Source organism: Stigmatopora nigra, chromosome 4 (assembly GCF_051989575.1).
Source record: "Stigmatopora nigra isolate UIUO_SnigA chromosome 4, RoL_Snig_1.1, whole genome shotgun sequence".
Classification (NCBI taxonomy): domain Eukaryota; kingdom Metazoa; phylum Chordata; class Actinopteri; order Syngnathiformes; family Syngnathidae; genus Stigmatopora; species Stigmatopora nigra.
Window position 1 is genome coordinate 12,980,655 of NC_135511.1, and position 24,461 is coordinate 13,005,115.

The following is a 24,461-nucleotide window of genomic DNA, read 5'->3' on the forward strand; positions in this document are numbered from 1 at the left end:
AGCCGTTATCATTTGTCAGACATTTTGTGTCAGTGTCATTGGCTAAACAGCAATATTTATTAATGTTCCGTACAGGGGTGCTGGAGCTTATCCCAGGCAACTGTGTGCAATAATCATCTTTCTTCAAAATAAATTCCGTTTTTTCCTATCACAATGATATCAAAATAGTTCATTTAAACCCAAAAAGATGAACAAAATATGTCAAGCTTTTGCATAGCTAAGAGTACATTCAAATGGATAAAATAACTTGATCATCATCATGATCATCAACACAACTAAAAGAAGACTACTGCTCCTATGAAAGATGGCCACCATTTAGTAACTCCGCCGATTTTGGGTGATTGCATCTAGCTCTCCGAATAGGTGGGTTTATATAGCCATGCCTTCTTCGAAGGTCCTCAACTTTCATACACTAAAAAAATAGAGGTTTGTACTGGCATCTGCTGCTTTCTAATTTGTCCGATTTAAAAATGCTATTTCGAGGCACCAGTTTTCTATCCGTCGCTAGATGGCGATGAGCGCGTTCTCGACTGCTTTACCGCCTTCAGTCACAATTGAAGAAGTAAAAGGAAGGCGGAAGTCATCTCCGAAGACTAGAACTTATTTCGGCGTTTGTACACATTGAGCCGTCCACTTGATCACGATGCTGAAAGAGTTGGTAAGGGAGCGACTCCTTGCGGCAGCTGACGAAATCTTCCAACTGTTTGAAGGAACAATAGCGACGTACAAGGAGCAAGTTTGTAGAGCGAGAGAGGAGAGCGAGCGACACCGAAGAAAACTGCAAGCTGTTTGCAAGACTCAAATTGACAGGCGCGTCGACGGTATGCTCATTTCTCTTCTTATTTTTTTACCCAAAATACCCAATATACAGTTGGGTTAATAAAACTGTAATACATTTCTTCATGTCACAACCAAGTTTGGGTAATACATTCAAATTGGGGAGGAGGTGTTGGATGTTAGGTTTCCCTGGACATCCATAAGGACCCCAAATGTTGCCCAGGGAAATCAAATTAATTATAACTTCCTATAATTAACCTCCACGTATTCAATAGTCACAGTGATAAAAAAAAAAGTCGAAGAAAAATGCATTAGACTCTTTGACTATTGGAACAAAATTGACTTGTGCTCTGCAGATGTCCAGCAGCTGAAGAGTCAACAGGACAAATCTCCTCCACACCAGCAGGGGGACTATGCTAGCTCGAAGCCACCGCGAGTTGTAAAAGAAGACAAAGATACACAGAAACCACACATTCAAGATGATGCTGAAGATCCACGGCACTCATATTTTACAGAAGATGATGCTCAGCCCCTCATCATTAAAGAGGAAGAAGGAGAAAAGTTTCCACTGCTTAGTGTTTGTGTGAAGAGTGAAAACAATGCAAACAAACCTTCCGAGTGGTTGCAACTTCTTCAAAACAGTCCAGGTGAAGACCACTGTGGCAGAGCACCACCCGATGACCTTGTGCCACCAATATCAGACAGCTATGACACAGACACTGGTCATGATGAGACAACTCCACCTTTTCAAATGGTTAATAGATGTCACCCACACAAAAAAGGTTTCAGTTGCTCCATTTGCGGTAAAATATTGGCTTACAGGGGAAATTTGACTGGCCACATGAGAACACACAATGAGGAAAAACCTTTCAGTTGCTCAATTTGTGGTCAAACCTTTTCTCAAAGAAAAAGTGTCAAATTACATATGAGAAGACATACGGGAGAGAAACCTTTCACTTGCTCCACTTGTGGTAAAACGTTCTCCCGAAAGGAAAGCCTGAAGGCCCACATGAGAACGCACACTGGAGAGAAACCCTTTAGTTGCTCAATTTGCGGTCATACATTCTCCCAAAAGGAAAATATGATTAAACATGTGAGAAAACACACGGGAGAAAAGCCCTTTAGTTGCTCAAATTGTGGTAAAACCTTCTCCCGAAAGGAAACCCTAAAGTTGCACATGAGGACGCACACAGGAGAGAACCCCTTTAATTGCTCCATTTGCGGGAAAACATTCTCCCGAAAGGACCATGTAAAGTCCCACATGAGAACACACACACAGGAAAAATCATTTTGTTGCTTCATTTGCGGTGTGGAATTTTCTCAAAAGCACAATTTGATTACACACATGAGGACACACACAGGAGAATAGCCTCGAGTTAGCCAAAATGACAACTCATGACCACCACAAGGTGAGCATGTTGACTTTATATTTATATTTAGGACAGTGATGCCCCCAGGAAGTGAAGGTGGGTTTAAGTGTCCATCATGTAGCATACACTATATCGCTTTGTGATTCCTTTTCTCTTGTTGTTAGTCTAGAAGTAAAGCCGTGCTTGTACACAACACTGTGTCTGCTTTATTTGATCCTAAAATATATACATGTAGAGAAAATAAGTGTTTGATCAAGATTTTGGCAGTTTAGGCTGATGAAAATAACTTGAAGAAGAAGGAGATCCGCCTGGCGCGAGAAACAGAGGTGATACCCAACTTGTAATCCTGGACACCTGTCTTCCACCTGCATGTTGAACTGGACAAAACACTACAATGTTGAAAGACTTTGGTGAGTATGCAGCTACTGTGGGCGCTAAACTAATTTTAGGAATGCACCCCAGACATGTGCCATAAAGAGAATATTTTCATCAATTTTCTCAAGACTAGCATTTATTGTTACCCAAACAAGCAGGGATTGACTCCAGCACCCCGCTATCCTGACCAGGTTAAGTACTGTTGAAAATAAATGAATAAAACACTATGTATGACCTGAAGTAATACTTTATATAAAAAATGTATTCGTAGTTTAACTAATAATTTAATGTAACTGCAAAATGTTCAAAACATCTGTAAGGGAAAATGACATGACCACCATTTTATTTTGCATGTGAAGAAGAGCTGCAAAGTCGACACCTCTCTATCATTCTAATGTGGAAGAACACAGAGCAGGTCAGCATTTATTGGCTCTCAGTGTTGTGGTTTTTCATGTGTTCAGTCAAACTGGCCCTGTGGCCGTAGGTTTCGCCACACACCGGGCAACTAAAGGGTATCCCTCCCGCGTGCGTCCTCATGTGCGTCGTCACGTGTTCCTTCCGGGAGAAAGTTTTACCACAGTCTGAGCAGCAAAAGGGTTTTTCTCCCGTGTGTTTTCTCATGTGGGTGACCATGTTTTCTTTTTGGGAGAATGTTTTGCCACACGCAGAGCAGCCAAATGGTTTTTCCCCCGTGTGTGTTCTCATGTGCAATTCTATGCTGCCTTTTTGGGAGAAGGTTTTTCTGCAAACTGAGCAACTAAAAGGTTTTTCTCCAGTGTGCACTCTCATGTGCCTGAGCATGGGTCCCTTTTGAGAAAATTCTTTCCCACAAAAGGTGCAACCAAACGGTTTTTCTCCTGTGTGAGTTCTCGTGTGTGTTATTAAAGTTTGTTTAGTAGCAAAAGTTTTGCCACAAACTGAGCAAGTGACACGTTTTGGACGCTTTTGTGACATTTTTTTATGGAGAGTTGGCTCCTTTTCAGATATTTTGGACTGTTTCTCCACCCATTTGTTGTTTGCTTCATCATTGTCTGACAGTGGAGCTGAGAGATTGTCAGGGGGTGTTCTTTCATGATGGTCTGCACTTAGACGGGGATGATGTAGCTGGGAGCAGTCGGGTGGGTCGTCGTCCTGTTTTTTCACGGGCACAATAGTAACTGGCAACTCGCTCACGTCAGTCTCCTCCTCTTCCTCCTTAACACGGGGAGTTTGGCAATCCGTCTCTTCCTCTTTGACGTGGGGGTGCTGTGGAGTGGGGCTCCTCCACTGTGGCTCGGAGGGATTTTCTCCACGACCACCATTCAGCTGCTTGAAGTCTGCAAGAAACTCACAATGAGTATAAATATGCAATAATGTGAATCCAAGAAAACATTGTTTAATTTAGTTGAGTTTAGATAGTTAAACAAGTATAAATGAATATATTGCATTTGTTTACCTTCACAGTGTACATTGGTCCACAAACGGTCTTCCATGGTGTCAGTGATGGCAATGATGAAGCTGCGATCTTCAACACAAACCGATACACCAATGCAGGGACATCTGATTGACAGGTAAGATCTTCCTGGTGACCAATCTGGGTGTCTGAAGGCCAGTCACGGGCCCATTTTATTTCTGTCTCCTGTGATAGCCATAAACATGTTTGTTAGCTGCACTTACAAACTGCATTCTAAAAAAAATGATTAATTGGCCATGTTGTATTTTGAAGAAAAATCTAATTTGGGCACTTCTACATGATTGGATTGAGTTTTCACTCAATTTGTGGAGAAAAAATCACTTTGAGAATTCGCTTTAGAATGCAGTTGACCGTTTTAGACGTCAAATTTCTAATGTTTTTGAAATTGTGAAATCACATTTTGGAAATCGTCACTTTGGTTGCATTGCCTTGCAAACGTTGTTATGATGGGTGACAATATGGCGTCCTCCCATGTCACTGTCCAGACTGCTATGCTTTTGCATCGGCCCAATGCAAACAAACAATCGCCACTTTTAGTCAGAAAACAAATAGCAAACGTCAAAAATAACAACACGGCGCTCCAATTTATCATTATGAAATGTACTTCTAATTAAATGGTCAATGTAAAATGTTTACACCGACGTTATTGGCGAATAGCTAGCCTTGTCCGGCATAAGAAACAGATTTTACAGGTTTGAAACTCACCAAGACCGTTGTAGTCAAGAATAAATCTTTAAAAACAACGACGTGGCAATTACCTGGTGGCCTCTGTTTTAATGTGAAGGAAATACATGTTTATTTTCTGCTCGTCTCAATCTGCTGCTATTCGTTGGCAGTGTCAGGAACCCGCATTCTTCTTAAAGGGACAGCAATGTTTTTGTCAACCGCCCACACACACACGTGTTTCAACATTTTTGTAATCAGCATTAAACTAGTGTTTTGTTTTTTAATCCAAAAACACATGAAGCAGGACAGTGACTTGGATGGTGCCATTTTTGCCTTTGTTACACCTGAAGCAGTAGAACAGTGGCTTCATTTTTAAAAGCTAATGGACTAACAGACTTACAAACTAGCCAAGGTGCAATCTTCCATTAGACAAATCCGAAGCTTCGTGTTTAGCCGACATTCATAACATTACAAACAGAAGGGCTGCTTTACTACTGCCACATAACCAATTTCATAATTAAATAAATCATATTTACACTACTATGGAGGGCAACAGGCAGTTTCAAACAGAAATCATGTAAAAAAAATCAGATGCAGACATGACATTGCACACTTCCTCAAAGTTTACCACCTGCGTTGGATGCCATGTTGCCATGTGCATCGCGAAAAAATATTATTCTGACTTTTTGTGTATCTGCATGTGTCTAATCATATTGGACCTCTGAGCAAAGTTTCCCCCGCAAACTGCACAGCTGAATGGTTTCTCTCCTGTGTGGACTCGCATGTGTTTGGCAAGACTTTCTTTCCTAGAAAAGGCTGCTCGGCAAAAAGAGCAACCAAAAGGTTTTTCTCCTGTGTGAGTCCTCATGTGCTTCTTCAAACTTTGTTTAACGGAGAAAGTTGTGCCGCAAACCATGCAACGAAAAGGCTTTTCTCCCGTGTGTGTTCTCATGTGTAATTCCACATGTTCCTTTCGAGAGAATGTTTTTCCGCAAACTGAGCAACAAAAGGATTTTTCTCCCGTGTGTGTTCTGATGTGTCTCATCCAGTGAGACTTACAAGTAAAACCTTTCCCGCAAACTGAGCAGCGAAAATGTTCTTTAAGCGTGGGACCTTTCTTGTGTTTTTGAGACGTTTTCTTTTTGAGGGCCCCTTTTGTCGGCCCGTCTTTTGTAGATTTGTCCTCACCATCACAGTCCCCATCACTCATGTAAGGTTCTTCGGTGTTGTCGCCATCGGATAGCGGCGCTAAGAAGTTGTCTCGTCGTGCATCTCCCCTCGGACTGCCGTGATCCACCCGCGACCAATTGATCACTTTGTCTTGGTTGTACTTGCTCTTCACTGAGACGCCTGACTGTGGACACATACCGACGTTTGTCTCCTCTTGTGTTTCAAAGATAGGGTGCTTCAGATCTTCCAGCTCAAAATCAGACCCGCCCCACAGCTGCTGAGAGGAAATTCGTTCGGGATGAGCGATGAGCTTCTGCAATACTGGAAGAAACACAAACAGTTCAGATCACGCAAGTCAAGCATGATATCAAGTCAGTGTTGTTCATTCAACTGTTTGTCATTACCTTCACAGTCTGTGTCAGTCCTCAAAGGTTCTTCTGTGCCTTCACTGTGTGGCAGCTTTGGCAAGAGGTTATCTGGTGGTGGTCCAAAGACGTCTCCGTTTGGACTCTGCCGATTAGGCCGCGACGACTCTGGAGGTTCGTGTTGCTTAACTTTACTCTGCGTGGAGAAACCATTCAGCTGCAAGTCGCAGACCCCAGCCTCCTGGGCTTCCTCTTTAACATGCAGGGTTTTGGGATGCTCCGGCTTCAAAGATGGGCTACTCCACTGTTGCGGAGGGGAAAGATCTTCCTGGCGACCAATCATCTGCTCAACGTCTGGAGTTAGAAAACAGAGTTTAGTTCATGTGCAGAAAACCAGATGGTGAGTCACATGTACTTATATTCATTCATTTAATGAAACAAATTTTGCACAACAAAGAAAAAATATCTATCGAAAATATATTCCCCAAATTTTCATTATGATTACAAAATAGACTCCACGTGACGATAGAGCGGCATTCCTATTGGCTGATGGGAACAGTCAAAAATGGCTGCTGTCTGTTTGTTATCATCTCCAGTGCTCATGAACTATGAAATAAATATCGAAAATAAAGAATTGTGCAGTCACACATCCAAGCATTAGGCATGCGTCGATGTAAATCCCCTTTCGTGACCTAAATGAAACCCATTAACCATAAAAGGATACCCTACTTGTTCGGAATTGCCTTTTTTAAATGAAGAGACCATTTGTGTAAAGTCGAAGCTGTTTTACGATAACTCCTTTGTGGCAATTGTTTAGCAAAGCTACCTTCGACACGAATGACAACTTCAGTCTTGCAAACAGCTTCGAGTTGCCGTCTTTGTCGCTCGCTCTCCTCTCTCGCACGAGAAAGTTGCTCTTCATACGACGCTATCGTTCCAGCAAACAGTCCAAAAATTTCATCCGCAGCCGCAACGAGTCGTTCCCTTACCAACTCTTTCAACATTTTGACTTCGTGAGCAGTTAAAAAAAACACACAAGAGAGCAAATTGACAGCCCTGTGTCCAAAAATGTAATGTACCGCTATGCTACGGTAACTGCGGTCGTTGTTGCATCGCTTTCTTGAGGAACATTGTTGCCATCTACTGTGCTGGAGTGTGGGTCGCTTCATTTGAGGCACTAAGGAATTATTTTCGCCTATACGTTAATTTCGCAAGGGGAAAAATGACATGCCTTTTGTCCTCTTTTGAAGGTAAGACATGTTTCTTTTGCGTGACAGACCTTTCTTTTTGGAAACACATTTTCTCTCAATAGTTTTAGCACGAATTGAGCAATCTTTAGCTATTTCATACAGGAGAAAAACCGTTCACTTGCTCACTTTCCAAGAAGGCAGTCACTGTTAAGGAATCTTTGGATAAACACGGGGGAAAACCACAGTTGCAGTAGTTCTTAAACTCACAAAATAAGTTTGGTAAAACACGTGAGATCACAGTATTTGCCACAAAACATTCAAAAAGCAATTTTGGTAAAATTCCTTTGTCATCCATCCCCACATGTTCCAAAATCTAGATCAATCCAATATACAGGCTCCATTGATTTTATTGCTGCGTGTCTCTTATTGCCCACGACGTAAGATGGCCGATAAATTACTACGGCTCATAGCACGCACTACGTAATCTCGATGTATATATATGATGTCTATCAAATTCGGGGCCATGATCCCCTCAGGGTGGATACAGTCGCCTTTCTGATATATACGTTTAAATTATAAAAAATGTGTGAGCAAATGGTAACGTATTTTCAGGATCAGTTACCAAAGAAAGACGCCGCCGAGGTGAGATGGTCACATGCAGTTAACAGCTCGATCAAACTGACGGATGCTCTTCAAGGTTGGATAACTGTTTGTTTACTAGCTGGGGAATAGTCATGAATGTAACCCTTTCATGGAAGATGGACATTCAAAAGTTGTCACTTAACACCTTTAAAACTTTAAAGAGCAAGTGACTAGTTTTTCTCATCTAATTTTTTTTTGAGCAATTAAGTTTAAAGTGCAACTGACTAGTTTTTCCTCATCTAAAAATTATTAGCAATTAACTTTAAAGTGCAAGTAACTAGTTTTTCTCATCTATTTTTTTAGCATTTAAGTTTAAAGTGCAACTGACTAGTTTTTCCTCATCTAAAAATTATTAGCAATTAACTTTAAAGTGCAAGTAACTAGTTTTTCTCATCTAAAAATATAATAGCAATTATTATTATTTATTTCATCATTTTGGAAGTGGATAATGGATGTATGTATCCTAACACATTTCTTATTCATTAAGGGCCTACACATATGATTGAGGCTGACATCATCGTAAGAGGTCGTAACCCCAAGGAGCCAATCATGTGCCACCCACCTGACACTGACAGTGATATCACACTGAAGGAGTGGCTTGAAGCTGTCAAGTTGCATGACAAAGGCATCAAACTCGACTTCAAGAGGTGAGATGGAATCGGTTGATTATTATCTTTTTTTTTAAGTGGTGAGAGTTGATTATTTTCCTAACAAACCCATTTCGATGCTCCATTGGAGCATGGAGGCGGTGTCTCTTTCTTTGTCCTTGCTGCAGAAAGGCCTGGCTCAGATGAGGTCTCCGGTGTGGATCAACGCTGATATCCTTCCAGGACCTGGAAATCAAGGAACACCGCTGGATCCACAGGCTTTCCTGTCTGTCGTCAGGAATCTTCCCAATAACGTTGTTCTTTCCCTCGGTTGGACCACACAGTGGACAGCGGGGACTGATAACCCAGGTGGGGACAAATGGATTATTGCTATTGTCTGACATCATAGATAGAATGCACATCTTCACAAATGTTCTTCTTTTTGGCTTTGTACTGATACCGTGTTTTTTAAATGACTATACCAAGCATATTTACATTAGTAAAAATATCAAATACGCAATGGGCAAGAAATTCCAGCATTTAAATGTGACAACTTATTTTCCAGGTTACAGTTGGGAAATGGTACATAAGATGGAGGACTTATGTCGAGGACTGGAACATCTTATCACCTTCCCAGTACGGGCGGCCCTTTTGGCCCAGTCTGTCTCTGAGCTCACGTGGCTGCTGCAACAGTCAGACAGGTAAATGTTTGACACACACCTTCTCAGTTATGCTTTTTGCAATAGTTATTGGATTGGTACATAGCCTCAGATTTTGAGTATGTATTTTACTGTGTATTTTCATATTTCTAGATAGCTTAGTGAGCTAACCAATTAGGAAAAAACAACAACTTTTTTTACATAACTTTTGTAATGCATCTGTACAAAATGACACAAACTTATTCAGTACTGAACTAAATTAAGCGAAGGCCATTTTGACCACATGTAGCCTTGACAAATGTATCTAGTGAACATGGGGGAAAAACAAGGCAACATGTTCTTAGGCCCACTGACTGTGTGTGGGCGATTTAAACTGTACCTGCCATTGTGTTTGAGGTGAGTGCTGCAGCATAAAGTAGGAAAGGTGAATGCAGATAAGAGGGTGCGATGATTCATTCAATCAGTCACAGTGCAGAAAGAGCTTAGTTTCACCCAATGAAGCGTAATAGGAATTCACCTCTGAAAATGAATATGAATGTATGTATGTACAGTCCCTTCATATACATTACATTTTGCTCTGTTGCTACCCATAATTATGTTGAATGCCAACACTATTATACAAAACTTCTGGCTATGACTAAAGCAACGGGGGCTTTACTGCGGACATATTTTTCGCAGTAAAACCCTGTTTTTCATCTTTAGTTGGCCCGACAAGAACACTATTTTTCAGGGAAAATACTGTTTGTGTGTCTTTAAAAATCCATTCTTTGGTGTGCATGCAGGTATTCTTTAACAGTGTGGACCAACAATAATGACAAATTCCAAGTAGAGGACTTGCTGCCTTACAGAACATGCTTTGATATCACCAGGATCTGCTATGACTTACCAGAAGCACTAAGGTCAGAGCTTACAAATATTTCAAAAGATGATAAATCTAAAGTCCTTATTCCGGCAAAAATGGGAAACCTCAAATAAATGGTCAAATGTGGCATGATATTTATTTTTAAGACACTTTCTTGTATCGCAAGGTAATTTTATGCATGTGTAAATTTGACATAATTTTAGTTGGACATCTGAAATAAAATTGTCTATTCCAGTCTGGTGTTATATAGTATATATATATACTTGAAGCTTTCACTTTAAAAAACCTTTGATGCAACTTGGCCATTTATAGGATTTCATCCTTGAAGCAAGAACTGGATGCACAAAAGAAAATCAGGTTGCCAGTAGCAACCCTTCCACTTAATTTCCAACATTCACTTCTTAACTGTGCAGTATTACATCACACTTTCATTTACACACTAGGCAATTTACACAATGCATTTTATTGTGAATTGAGCTGGAAAATGTACATTCTATGAATGAAACTTGGATACACTCATATGTACCACCATGTTTTCTTACTGCCCAAATCCATCAAGTCATGCTTGCATTGCCTTGGACTGAATTAACACATTCTTAAATGAAGACCGAAGTTTTTTTTTAATTTTTTACATCATTATTTTCAAATGAGCAATTGGTGTGTAATTAGTCTCATGTTACAATTACAATTACAACATGGTAGCATTTGATGGCAAATAGTTACAGTTTAAACACAATAAACATGAGCTTTAATCATTAAAAAGTATACAATAGTATATATTTGACATACATTACCCTCAGTTTGAGATTTCTTCTTGCTTTTGCAACTTTTAAGACTATCATAAAATGAGTAAGTCATAAGCCAAAAAAGGAAAAATCAATCAAAAGTCAATTTTTCTTCAAAGTCAGACAACTGCTTAATCTGTTCAATTTGCATGGAATGACGCCTCCACAGCATTTTACTAGTACTATCTCTTGGAAAAAGACAGGGCAGACTGGGCAGAATAGGTTTAGAGCCTTTAAAAAGAATATTGGGTGTTTTTCCACTGCACAGAGGAACAGAGTTGGCCCCAATGTCTGGAATGGGAGCATGCGGGTTGAGGGAGGGGAGATATCCAGGTCGAGTAGAGGAGATGTGATCCTGGAGGAGGGGTCCTGACCCTCTTCGATCTAATCCAACAACACCTCGTCTCTGGGAAAGACTACCCATGGACTCTCTGGAGCCTGAAACGTTAGAGGACTTGCTGTTTGTCAGCTTGGGCCTGTCCACTCCTTTTTTCAGACAGTTTGAGTCTTTACCACCAAATTGTGGTAATTGAGAGTCTGAACTGTAATGTTCAACGCCAATGCTGCGCCGATGGATGACATTTTTCAGACTGGAAACGTTTAACTGTCCGTCTGATGCATCGCTATTGGCAGGGCCGCTTTCATGGGCCAATGGGAGATTGTTTTGTTGATGCAAGTTGGGGTGAGAAGTAGAATGCTGGGCACTTGCAACATTGTCATATGACATCTTTTGGGTAAAGACTCTTCCACTTTGGCCCCCAACTACGTTGTCCAATTCTTTTGGGAGCCCGTCTTTTGTGTCCATGCAATGGTGGCACAACGAGGCCAGATCTGAAGGTGGTGGGACATTTAGGTACTGCTTAGTTGTCTGCTGGCCACATGGTAGCTTGTTGGTGGTGATGATAATAACCTCCTTTCCATTGGCTTTACAAGCATCCAGGAGGATACTCAGAATGCCCCTTTTCCCTGAATTAATGGCGTAAACAAGCGCTGAAGAGCCAGAGTGGTCCTCCAGTGTTGGGTCGGCACCATTCGTGAGCAAGAGGGACAGAATTTCAGTTCCGTCCTGTCCGAGGCACGCATGCATCAAGGCAGTTTTTCCGCTCTTGTCTTGAATGTTTGGGTCAGCACCGTTTTCGAGGAGATATCTGTTATTTACACAAAAAACAAAATAATGACAGCTAGAAAGTTCATACACAAATGCGTGCACTTACAATTGGATTTCTAGTAGTCAATTATACTTACTGCACCATTTTGTGTTTGGCCACACTTTGTGTATCAATGTGACGGCTTTTGCAAGCCACCATCAACGGCGTCTCGCCGTGTTCATTGCTCTCATTTACGTAGGCCCCGCCCTCCAAAAGCAGCCGAGTCAGACGCAGACGACTCAAATAGACAGCTTTCAGCAGAGAATTGCCATCGGATCGTACCTCTCTTGCTTCATCCATTATTTTGGCGCCTGAGATTAATATCCATCATCCTGCAAACACGGCTCTCCCTCACCTATAAGGGCACGTAGCCTACAAAGGACCAAAAGAGTTGGAAGTCATTTCATTTTGGGTTTTGTGAAGATATTTGTTGTAACGATGAAATGAATTCTAACACAACGTCATCTTTTGAGCTTTATGTTTATAGATCGAAGCCAGCGGGATCGCTCGGATAGACTGTAGAGTCTGCTTTTAAGTCAGCTTTTTTTCTGTCCAGGATGACATTCAAACCCTATGCTTTAATCAGGGGTCATTCATCCCTTCATTCATCCCTCACACAGACAGCATATCTAATGATGTAGTGAGGCAGCAGTGAAATGTCATTCCGTAACTTTTTACATGATTTTTTTAATTATGGCTCTTTTGAAAAAATGTGAATGTATACCCTGAGATTTAACTAAATCGAGACTAAAGAAGGAAAAATGATGTGCTTTCCTTCCGTGTGAGTACAGCAGGAAAAAGTGCACACAGTTGTACGAGGCGGCGACACATTAACGACGGGCAATTTTAGCAGAAAAAAAATGTAACACACAATGCCGATGATACTCTCTCACTCAGACTTACCCTATGAAATGCCATCGTTAAATGAAATAAGTGCAGGTCAGGTCGTTTCCACTATTGAAACTCAGGAGAATCCAGCAGGCACAGCAAAGATCTGAGGACAGGAGCGACTGGCGAAAGGAGGCGGCGGCCTGGACTAATATACCACAAGTGAGTGGCAGCGGGAGGAGTTGTCAGCCAATGACAGCACATCACATTGCGAGCTGACGCAGTGGTGGAAATGTATCTATAGTAAGGCATGTGCGCAGGTAAGACTCATTTCTTTTTACCTTCGGCTATTTACTGACAATTGTGGGAGACGGAACAAAAGCCACCAAACGTCACCACTCAAGTTCAAGGCTGCAGGATTGTACAATATGTCATTCAGGAAACGCTTTATGAAAAAGAAAGAGATGTTTCGCATAAATATAAAAATAAATACTTATGCAACTGTGGATATCACATCAAGAGCCGCAGGGGGGTGCGGGAGCCCATCCCAGCCAACAATGGGCACCAGGCGAGGGACACCCTTAATCGGTAGCCAGCCAATCACAGGGCACAGGGAGACAAAGGACAATAGGGGCAATTTGGGGTTTTTATACCAACATACATGCATGTTTATGTGGGAGGAAACCCATGTAACCCTGGGGAGAATATGCAAACTCCATACGATGAGGACCCACATGGGATCGGACCCTTGACCCCAGAACTGAGGCTTTCCTAAAAAATATATATATACAATAAGAATAAAATGAGGAGGGAAAGAAAAAATAAACGAATATGTGGATGGATCTTTTGCTCTGATCATTTTTTGATCATTTTGTTTGCTTGCTGCTGCAAAATTGTGAGCACCAATGAACAAGTGCAGCTCCCCCAATCCTGCCCACTGTACTCTTTGTTTTATGCGCAAGCGCAGACGCCATTTCCGGGTACGACATGTAATACAAATACGCTGACCTACTCGATCGACGATAGAACATACAAAACCAATGATTCCCATATGTCCTGTTGTATCCTTCACCTATGGTATGTGTTACTATTGCATTAGATAAGAACATCTAGACACCTTATCGGAGAATCGGTCTTTGTTTTTGTCGGATTTCGCGTTTTAGCTTGATGCTATCAGTTAGCCTAGCGTAACCCTGTACGTATGTGTCCTCCGCAGTGCCCAGCCGGCTTGGTGAAGATGCCAAAATGGCTACCGGCAATTACTTTGGATTCACTCATGGCGCTGCCGCACAATATAGGTAAGGGGATCGCCTATTCACAAGCTCTGATCCGAGCTCTGATTATCGCTCACTGCATGTGTTGACTTAATGGTGGAATCCTTTCCCCTGCAACCATTGTTCATCCGGAGGGGAGGGGGGGGGGGGGGGGGGGGGTACAGTAGCCCCCTTCTCCACTTGGATGAAAGTGAGCAGGCTTTCAGAGTAATTAAGAGCTTGTGGAGATGATGTCCTGAGTGTTTGTTTGCCCTGGAGCATCTCAGCAATAGTTCTGGATATTAATGTTAAGATACAGTGAGAAATCAGTAACCATAGCAACAGATTTCCCGAGCACATAGTGCATTCTGGGATGAGTCTATGATAAACATCAATTCATACACACTATACATTCACTGATTGGTGTTCTGTCATATTTTGCTTGCCATCAGAAATGATGAAAACATGTTTGAGCGTGTTTTGAAGCTTGATAATATTTATTGTAAATATTAACATTCAATGGAAAAAATGACACTGATGATTCAACAGAAACGGTGCTTTGTTTTTCCTCATGATGTACACAACATTTTTATCCACTTGGATGCACTTGATCCAAAGCAAATTTTACTGATGCACCTAATAACTTTTTTTGCATTTTCCCCCTATCAGTCAGCAGCCAGCTGCCGGGGTAGCCTACACCCATCCCACGACGGTGGCCAGTTATACCGTTCACCAAGCACCGGTGGCAGCTCACACTGTGGCCGCAGCCTACGCTCCAACAGCAGCCACCGTCGCTGTCGCCCGGCCTGCGCCTGTTGCAGTGGCTGCCGCTGCAACTGCCGCAGCGTACGGGGGATACCAGCCGACCCATGCTGCAGCTGACTATGGCTACACTCAGCGGCAACCTGAAGTTCCTCCCCCTCCCCCACCGGTCACCTCCCAAACCTACCAGGTACGGGGCACCATAACACTCTTTTTTTCTGCCTGGTATGTGTACTAACATTGTTTTAATCGAAACATGGTTCAAAAACAATCTTTTTTATATCTGTCAGGCGGTCAATTTGATTCAAACTTTGGAATTGTTCTTTTTTTTCCAGGAATCTTACTCCTATGTCCGGTCCACAGCTTCTGCTGTGGGATATGACAGCAAACAGTACTACCAGCAGCCAACTGCCACCGCAGTGGTGGCGGCGGCCGCTCAACCACAGCAGACAGTTGCCGATTCCTACTATCAAACAGGTACTTTTATAACCCTGCCAAACATTTGCATAAAGACTATAATAATATGAAAGACCCATAACGACTTGCCTTTTATTTGCCAGCCCCCAAACCCGGGTATAGTCAGGGGGTGTCATCATACAGCCAGTCTCAGCAGACACGACAGGTGACTGTGATAAAACCAGCAGCCCCCAGTCCTGCGACATCGTCTTTCTCCATCTACCCCGTGACCTCCACTGTCCAGCCCGTGGCTGCCGCCGCATCGGTTGTCCCATCGTATTCCCAAAGTCCGACTTACAGTACAAATGCTGTCACCTACTCTGGTAAGTGTCTGTCACTGTTAAGTAGGCCGATTATTTACCTGCATTCCATATTGGTAAAAGCGTGTGTCTGTTATGCTGTAGTAGTAGCTGTAGTGTAGTAACCTGATGTCATTTCTGGGCGATTTTTAAATGTTTTTAATTTTTTTTGAAGGAACTTCCTATTCTGGATATGAAGCAGCAGTCTATTCTGCAGCCTCAAATTATTATCAGCAACAGCAGCAGCACCAAAAGCAGGCAGCGGCGGCTGCAGCTGCAAGTGCAGCCTGGACCGGGAGCACTTTCACCAAGAAACCTCCTTTTCAGAATAAGCAGCTCCGACCCAAGCAGCCACCAAAACCCCCTCAGATCCACTATTGTGATGTCTGTAAGATTAGCTGTGCTGGCCCTCAGGTGAGTTCAGATATGTTAAAATCTGAAGTTGATTTAAGGCTGGGCAGAGATTGATTTAAAAAAATAAATCTATATACATATATATATGGAATTCTATATCTGTGATCAGCCAACCAGCAAAATATCCACAATAACATGATCTTAATAGAAATTGCCCAATTTAAAATGCATCCAATGTTGATTTATTTTAAGCATGTGAGGTAAACTGTAATGCTACAGACACAGAATACAAATGTAGCGTTACAATTTGTTTTCACGCACTAAAACCCAAGAAACTTTCATTGACATAAAATATGACACCCGGGCTCTTAGACTTTGTACACAGCCAAATCAACATATAAGTTGTCTTATATAAATGTTGTTGTTTTTTTCTACCAATTTCCCAGACTTACAAGGAGCATCTGGAAGGGCAGAAGCACAAGAAGAAGGAGGCGGCTCTGAAGGTTTCTCAGAACAGCAGCACCACTAGCGGTAGCGGGAGTGGCTTATTGGCCCGAAGTTCTCAGAACCAACTCCGTTGTGAGCTTTGTGACGTTTCCTGCACGGGTGCTGATGCTTACGCCGCTCATATTCGAGGAGCCAAACATCAGAAGGTACAAGAAAAATCGGCTCCATCAATTACATTATCTAAATGAGTACTTCTCATTGTATACAAAACTTTTATTTATTTCTTTGCAGAAATCATAGGTAATAGTTTGGTTTAAAAAAAGTTATTCATGACTGTTTCTGGAGATCTTTAATACATAAGATGGAGCAGCGTTGAACAGGGTGATTTCGGATAATGCTGTTTCTAAATGGATCTCAATTTTTTTTTACAGGTTTTGAAGCTTCATACCAAACTTGGGAAACCCATTCCCTCGACTGAACCCAGCATGGTGACTCAGACGGCGTCCTCCAGCACCTCTGCCCCAAGCAAAACCATCACTTCTACCTTGAACAGCTTCTCCAGCGGCACCGTGGCTGCTTCTTCATCTAGTACTTCCTACTTAAAACCTGGAAGCGTCGTCAGCAGTAACGTAATTGGTGTTAAGAACCAATTAGTCAGCAATTTGTCTGCCGCCAACTCGGCTACGACCGGAAAGAAAATCAACACGGTCAACAAGATCAATTTTGTTGGTGAGTCAAACAAAATAAGTAAGAATCTCTTAAACAAGGTTGGATGGCAACCGATCACCGGATAAAAATGTGCTAATAAATTTCATGGCGGCAAAATCTTATAAACTAACTTTTTTTTTTTTGGTGTAGGTGGGACTAAATTACAAACCACAGGCAAACCGGAAGAGTGTAAAATTGATGCCCCCAAGACTGCAACATCCTCCTTTGGTGTTGTAGATGTCAAAGCCGAGACTTCCGAATCTCTGTCTGTGTCGGCCCTCGCTGCGCTGCAGAGCGATGTCCAGCCTGTTGGTCACGACTACGTCGAAGAGGTTTGTTTTGATGCAATTGCGGCCAGTTAAGCCCAAAAATTAAAGATGTCTTTGAAAAATCAAGTTGAACTCGCCTACCTGATTTCTAGGTCCGAAATGATGATGGGAAAGTCATCCGCTTTCATTGCAAGCTCTGCGAATGTAGTTTTAATGATCCAAATGCAAAGGAAATGCATCTCAAGGGACGTCGACATCGCCTGCAATACAAGGTTTGGTTCTCTTCTAGTCAGCAGTTTCAGAGATAGGCATCATCTGATATGACCTCTATCCGATAAAAGCTCAAGTTTTTATAGGTTGCAGTTAGTTAGGCCAATCAAACACTGCAATGAATCGCAAAAAATCATACTTTTTGTTTTCCTTGTTCAAAAATGCAGAAAAAGGTCAACCCAGATCTGCAGGTGGAAGTAAAGCCGAGCATCAGGGCAAGGAAGATTCAAGAAGAAAAGATGAGAAAGCAAATGCAGAAAGAGGAATACTGGAGAAGACGTGAGGAAGAAGAACGTTGGAGAATGGAAATGCGGTACGGTGGTTCTTTCTCTTTAATTCCACTCCATTGTATTTTCATAGCAGTTCTTGTAGTTTTTAAACTTGTATGTAGATATTTTTTGTCACTTCACATAAGGACATTCTATGTTTCCAGAGTCATAACAAATGGCAAGCATGGAAAAGTGATGCTAGATCAATTTTGGATCGTGTCTTAAGGGGGAAAAAAAAACAAAGTTATGCTCCCTAATATTTCAGGCGATATGAAGAGGACATGTACTGGAGACGCATGGAGGAAGAACAGCAACACTGGGACGATCGCCGTCGCGGACCAGACGGAGGCTACCAACAAGGTCCGCCCGGTCCTCCAGGTCTTCTTGGAGTTCGGCCTGGTATCCCAGGTCTACAGCCCCATGGTCCTATGGTAAGGCAAAGGGGGGGAAAATAATTAGCTTTGGGGAAGAATAGTCTAGATTGAGATGAGTACCTTTGCATCCATCCTGCAGCCCCCACGCCGACCCGACTCTTCAGACGACCGCTACGTCATGACCAAACATGCTTCCATCTACCCCTCGGAGGATGAGCTGCAGTCCATTCAAAAAATCGTGTCCATCACAGAGCGGGCCCTCAAACTGGTCTCGGACATCATCACCGACGAGAATAATGTCAAGGAAGACGATGACAAAGAAAAGAAAGAAGCGTCAAAAGAGAAATGTGACCCTGACAGGTAATTCATGATACTAACGATTTTGATTGTGGAGTGTGCAGTCCTTTTTCATGTTTCAACTTACATTTTTCTTTTTTTTTTTACTGAAGTAGAGCCCTGAAGGGCGTTATGAGGGTGGGAGTCCTGGCCAAAGGATTGCTTCTCCGCGGGGACAAGAATGTCAACTTAGTCCTCCTCTGCTTAGAGAAACCCACCAAGAGTCTTCTTTCACAAATTGTGGAGCTGCTCCCCAAACAACTAGCAGTACTAAATTTTACTATTCTCACTCAAATGGACCACTTTACTGACGTTTATATAGCCATTTCTAAAATGTTCCGGGCCTCTTAGCTCTCCGTCCACTTGTTGGCTTATACTTTTCTCTTTCTAGATAGTAGCACCGGAGAAATATGAGGTGAAAGGGTCTCTTCAGGAAGCAGCCATCATTCTTACCTCGTCTACAGAGCCAAAGATGCAAGTGACCATTACTCTGACCTCACCTGTCATCAGAGAGGAAAGCGGCCCGGAAGGAGGTTTGGAAAAAAGCAGAACGGCTTCTGTTATTTATACCTCCGTATATTGTCTCTGCTACTTCCCGATGAAATCATTTCCAGTATGTTGGTTCACACTGAGAGTTTTGTGCTGCTGGCACGCCAAAAAAAAAAAAATAGGTTGAGCCTTAAAGAAGCATCCTGGCAATATGCTTTTTAGTGGCGTTTCTGAAAGTTTAAAAACAAAAAGGAATCCTTTCTTTCAGGCTTGCAATTTTAAAAAGAACAAATGGTTAAAATTGATTTTTTTTTTTGATAGGTTCAAAGTAGGTCGGGAGCTCATTCGAGAGCGTTTTGCCCCTTTACCTTGTATTCTCTATTTGTTGGATAGAATGTCAACTAAAAGAGGGTGCCAGCAGTATTGCTCTTTAGTCCTTCCGCTATTTAACTCTTCTCAGATGCTATCCCTTTTTCAAGCAAAGCATGATCAGTGTTTGCATTGTGACAAGTCTAGTTATACCCTGGAGAAATTTTGTTTCCTGTGTCCTCAGGGATTCTGGCTGTATTTTAATGGCATCTCAAAAGTCTGCCTTTAAAAAAAAAAAAAAAAAAACTAGATAAGCAAAAAAACAACAACCCCAAAACAAACAAAAATGCTTATGGAAAATGTCTGAATACATTCAACTGATGAATAGATAGTTTTTCTTTCTTTTAACTCGACACATACATTCATTTTGCTGTTTAAATACGTATATTTTAATACTGTCAGGGTTGTCTAGTTTGGCAACCCTGGCCCCAATCGAAATCTAGCAGATCAGAATCCCCGCACAGTCAATGAGAAAGGAGGAAAAAAAAAGTTCATCCACAGGAAACAAATGTTATTCTTATGTTCTGGTGAACAGTTCACCATGCTGTCTCTTGATCCAAAGTGCTCCCCTGAGTAGATTTGACATCTTTTTGAATTCCAAATGCGGCTCAATACATGCAAGGATACATCCAGCCAACCACCGCCTTTACCAGCTCTCCTCTTTTCAAATGAAACCATTACATTGTTTTCTTAGGGGAGTATTATTGAGGCAAAGGTACGAAGGCTTTGGTAGACTGGTTGGTTAGACCTGAGTACAGCCTTTGACATACATTGTCTGTTAAGGTCTTATTCCAGCCCACTGATGCCAGGTATGCATGCAGTGAATATCCTAACTTATTGATTGCTGGCATTTTTTTTGGTTTGTTTTTAATCTTTCCTTCAGCACTCGTCGCTACTTTGTGTTTTCTCCAATTTCGTCGTCGACACGCGCCCGACAAAATCAACAGTTTAATTCTTTTAACTGAGCAAAAACAATCAAATTGTCCATCACTTTTCCCTCAACCCCCATCAGAGTTTGAGTAGGGCCTAGCAGCTCCTCCCCGGAAGGATTTTTGACCAAGGTTTCCCTCCACCCCCCTCCAAAAAATGTTGCCACACCTACCATTGCAAAGCCGCTTTTAATCAAGTGGCTGTCCTACAGGAGGTTTACTTTCTCTTTTATGGTCATCCAGATTCATCATATTTCTCTGTGTTTCAGTGAAGGTCTACTACTATATTGCACATGATAACTTGAGGAATGATATGTTGTCAACAAATATATTACCTGATAAAATGGAAATGGCTGCCTATAGTGGTAGCCTAAACTATTGTGGACTTGCTAGTTTATAATTAGAGATGCATCACTCACACTTTGGCAATTAATCACCAATTTTTATATTTGAAAAGTATGACCTGACGATCTCAGTTTTTAGCCTTTCTGTTTTTAAAAATTAGTTTTTTTACATAACGGTCCATTTAAAAATCTGATCAATCTTTTGTAAATAATGTACATTACCTGTCAACCAAAACTTTTAGTTTTTAATTACAGATGCAGTAGTTCTCGAAAAACAAAACAATTGAAATATTTTTCTTAACCAAAATGTAGAATTTTTCAGTATTTTGCTTTACAAAAAGAAAACCCATTGCTTTTAAAAACAATGGAATTAATTATCTATAGAATTTATCTAATACATTATAGTACATGAGGCCTTGAATACTTTTAGGACCGTTTTTTTTTTAATTTTCTGCCTTTTTATAATGTTACAACAGTTGTAAAATAAGCTAAATGCGTCTCCTTACAATATTATAGCAAAGCAGACTTTAAGATCGTAAACAAGTTGGGGTCATAAAAATATGCAAATACCCAACAAGTGGAATTGAATGCTATAGTCCTGTCAATATATCGACCAATGAAATCGTCCGGTGCATCTTTAATTATACTAATACCATCCAAATAAATCAATTGGCAACATTGAGTCCGAAATCCAAATTAAATGACTTGACATACATTCTCAGGATGCAGCTATCCGTAAAGACTGATTTTGAATGTGATTATTTTTCGCATCATTGTTGAACAAATGGAAAAAAAAATGTGGTTTGCTTTGTCAAGAAAACCTTGGTACGTGTGGCAATGTGTTCTTTGCCAGCCTCGCTGACCTGGTCAAACACCCGTTCCTCATCAACATTTTCACACTTGAAATCCATTTTTAGATGTAACTTCGGGTTTGGTGAAAGACCCAGCGGACGTCTTGGACAGGCAAAAATGCCTTGACGCTCTGGCTGCACTGCGCCACGCTAAGTGGTTCCAGGTTCGGAACATCATTTTACCTTATTATTGTAGCCTTATGAGATGCATTATTTGTTTCACCTATTTTCTTTGTACACATTGCAAAGTAATGCCAAAAAAATGGACACATTTGACTTCATTACGAAGGAAAATATGCACTATTACATTCTTATTTCATTTTAATGAACCAAAGGATGCCTGTGAAGAATTTGATTAGTCACCATTTCAATGAACTCAATACAGTTGCAAAGAATTCCATAAGGCTGCACGTTAACTGGCACCAAGTTGTGCCACCAGTATTTGTATCTTTTATTCTATTCATGGTCGAAATGGGGATTGAGAGACAAAGGGAAATCGGATTAGTTTCCCGTGTCCAATCACGGGTAAATGATTACGATTTCCCTCCGCTCTTTCAGTCTCCATTCTCAGGTGAACTCTTGTATTTTCAAATACATGTTCGTGGATTTCTCGGGTCAGGGTTTAGAAGATGGCAAGGAAGATCCCTTGTGCATCTTGCAAACTTTGAACTCTTTCTTACTAACGGAGAGGTACAAGACTACTGGCAATGGCAGCTGATTGCACATTTTGACGGCACGTTGATGCCTTAAAACCGACTCAAGCTTCCATTATGTACAGTAGTTGTTGGACCTCTAAGAATGGATTGTTTTCCCACAACCCCCTCCCTCCTACCCCTTGAATTGGCACATGAATGTACTGTTTTGCATCACAAGGCTAGAGCAAATGGACTTCAGTCGTGCGTGATCATCATTCGGATACTTCGGGATCTCTGTCAACGCGCTCCAACGTGGTCGCTGTTTCCAGGATGGGTGAGTGTTCCGCCCCTTTTAAACGGTCTTGATAGCTCATCCATAACATGGACAAATTGGCTACTAAAAAACTGTAAGGGGAACATATTTCGTCAGGTATCTTACACGCTTTGTTCTAAGTTCAGTCATGTGATTGGTCCCCCCCACTCTTATTGTTTGAGTGGAGTATTTTTTTTAAAACTAATAGGCATGAATGAACAAGTTTAGTTAAGCACTGGATTGTCATTTCATTATGTTTTACCATTATTTTCTGGATTCTTTTATGTTCTACTTTACTGTTCTACTTTATGATTTTCCCCCCACGGAAATGTACTATTGTTATTTTTTGAATGAACTCTGTAATTCCGCCTTCTGCTCAGGCCATGGAGCTGCTCGTGGAAAAGGCCATCAGCAGCGCTTCGGCGCCCCTCAGCCCCGGCGATGCGCTCAGGCGCGTCTTTGAATGTATTTCTTCGGGAATATTACTCTCTTGTAAGATTTCTTCATTTTCAAGTGACAAATACTGTTGATTTTCCTTCATATTTTAATCCACGTAGCCGACAAATTCAAAGACATTTGCCACATTTCTTTTACAACAGGTGGCCCCGGACTGACGGATCCCTGTGAAAAGAACGCTGTAGATACCCTGACATCTATTGGAGAGCAAGCGCGAGAGGACATAACCTTCAGTGCCCAAGTACGTACATGCTTGATTGTTCTGCAAAAAGTTTGACTTGATGACCAATTCAACTGCATCACTAACTGTGTCTCAATCTGTCCAGTTTGCACTGAGGCTGTTGGCCTTCCGTCACATTCATAAAATTTTGGGGATGGATCCCCTGCCACAGAACAACCCCCGTTTCGGCGTCAATAGCAGTCGCAAGCGTCGCCACGAGAGCAGCGACGGGGCAGACAGCTTTGAGGGAGAAGGCAAAAAGGATAAAAAGGATTATGATATTTTGTAAAGGTCAGTGGGTTGACTCGTAAACAACAACAACAAAGAAATTAAGTACTTGCGTGTTTAAAATGGGGTCCACCATTTGTGTACTGACTGTCAAGCGGTCACCCCCCCCCTCCCTTCCCTTTGGTTTTATTAAGCTATAGATGCGCCAGTGTAAAGGCAGCCTCGTGTGTAACAGAGAAACCAAGCTGTTTTGGTGTATTTGTTTTAGTTGTAGATATCTTCATTGTTGTGTTCCATCTGTACAAGTTACAGCCATTTTTAACCGAAAACAACTGACTCGTTGCTTACATTGGCTTCCTTAACAATCCACTGTTCACTTTTGCGCTTGCTTTGATGTGCTGGAAAAATACGGTTTGGTTCGGTTGTCGTGGCGAGGCCATTAAACATCAGAGTCAACGCCTTCTTTCATCCGTATAGTTGCATTCCAAGTTGGGTTGTGTTTTAATTTCTATTGTGACTTGTGATTCATCTGGCCAGTTAACTTCTACAAAGGGCGTTGAAGTAGAGAATTGCTTGTATAGTCTTGAACTCCCTGGGAAATGAAACAAAATGCCATTGATTTGACACACCGAGTGCTGAGAAGTTTTGTTAAGAAGTCTATCAAATTGGGTTGTAAGGTTTTTTTTTTTAATTGGCGTTTTAAATTGTTCTCAGTCCTGGTCAGTTTTTAGCATTCTCTTCAAACATATTTGGTCTAAGCTATTTAAATAGATGACAAGGACTTTGATATGTGGAAAGCCTGGTTTGACTCCCAATGCTATGATGGAAATGTATTTTTTTTTTTGCTGTGGGAAACTGGTTTGCTGCCCTTTTTGTCTTGGCTAAGTGCTACATTTAATGCTGCTTCCTGCCATGCAATTCCACTAGAAAAATAAAGTCATTTCCAGATTCAA

The 24,461-nt window shown here is 41.6% G+C and overlaps 5 protein-coding genes across 10 annotated transcripts; 3 read left to right on the forward strand and 2 right to left on the reverse strand.

The window, feature by feature from the left end:
- Positions 1-431: 431 nt before the first annotated feature.
- LOC144196052 (uncharacterized) lies at positions 432-3,293 on the forward strand. The gene is made up of 2 exons (XM_077716032.1): positions 432-821; positions 1,134-3,293. Exons 1-2 carry the CDS (start codon positions 644-646, stop codon positions 2,144-2,146), a joined length of 1,191 nt encoding a protein of 396 aa, XP_077572158.1. The 5' UTR covers positions 432-643; the 3' UTR covers positions 2,147-3,293.
- On the reverse strand, positions 2,754-7,329 carry LOC144195213 (uncharacterized). Its single transcript, XM_077714678.1, has 5 exons — positions 7,003-7,329; positions 6,216-6,530; positions 5,325-6,132; positions 3,958-4,103; positions 2,754-3,838 (listed from the first exon to the last, which is right to left on the reverse strand). Exons 1-5 carry the CDS (start codon positions 7,178-7,180, stop codon positions 2,946-2,948), a joined length of 2,340 nt encoding a protein of 779 aa, XP_077570804.1. The 5' UTR covers positions 7,181-7,329; the 3' UTR covers positions 2,754-2,945.
- Positions 7,136-10,710, forward strand: LOC144196056 (protein FAM151B-like). 4 transcript variants are annotated; one of them, XM_077716040.1, is made up of 6 exons: positions 7,136-7,426; positions 8,496-8,655; positions 8,747-8,964; positions 9,161-9,296; positions 10,037-10,153; positions 10,429-10,710. In XM_077716040.1, the coding sequence occupies exons 1-6, from the start codon at positions 7,399-7,401 to the stop codon at positions 10,613-10,615; spliced, it is 846 nt and encodes a 281-aa protein (XP_077572166.1). In that variant the 5' UTR covers positions 7,136-7,398; the 3' UTR covers positions 10,616-10,710. The 4 variants fall into 4 exon arrangements, with proteins under 4 accessions (XP_077572166.1, XP_077572165.1, XP_077572167.1 ...); XM_077716039.1 differs by lacking the exon at positions 7,136-7,426 and adding an exon at positions 7,868-8,063 and having other exon boundaries at positions 10,429-10,693; XM_077716042.1 differs by lacking the exon at positions 7,136-7,426 and adding an exon at positions 7,875-8,008 and having other exon boundaries at positions 10,429-10,703.
- Positions 10,509-13,046, reverse strand: LOC144196051 (ankyrin repeat domain-containing protein 34B-like). The gene is made up of 3 exons (XM_077716031.1): positions 12,953-13,046; positions 12,147-12,421; positions 10,509-12,049 (listed from the first exon to the last, which is right to left on the reverse strand). Exons 2-3 carry the CDS (start codon positions 12,347-12,349, stop codon positions 10,993-10,995), a joined length of 1,260 nt encoding a protein of 419 aa, XP_077572157.1. The 5' UTR covers positions 12,350-12,421; positions 12,953-13,046; the 3' UTR covers positions 10,509-10,992.
- A 767-nt stretch (positions 13,047-13,813) lies between these two features.
- On the forward strand, positions 13,814-24,461 carry LOC144195578 (zinc finger RNA-binding protein-like). Of its 3 annotated transcripts, none has more exons than XM_077715307.1 (20): positions 13,814-13,954; positions 14,094-14,175; positions 14,800-15,082; positions 15,228-15,369; positions 15,453-15,671; positions 15,823-16,061; positions 16,448-16,654; positions 16,880-17,177; positions 17,307-17,488; positions 17,578-17,697; positions 17,863-18,008; positions 18,230-18,395; positions 18,478-18,698; positions 18,788-18,941; positions 19,066-19,207; positions 21,723-21,820; positions 22,530-22,625; positions 22,985-23,096; positions 23,204-23,301; positions 23,387-24,461. In XM_077715307.1, the coding sequence occupies exons 1-20, from the start codon at positions 13,918-13,920 to the stop codon at positions 23,567-23,569; spliced, it is 3,225 nt and encodes a 1,074-aa protein (XP_077571433.1). In that variant the 5' UTR covers positions 13,814-13,917; the 3' UTR covers positions 23,570-24,461. The 3 variants fall into 3 exon arrangements, 2 of the variants coding, with proteins under 2 accessions (XP_077571433.1, XP_077571434.1); XM_077715308.1 differs by having other exon boundaries at positions 18,791-18,941; XR_013326103.1 differs by lacking the exons at positions 21,723-21,820; positions 23,204-23,301; positions 23,387-24,461 and having other exon boundaries at positions 22,985-23,037.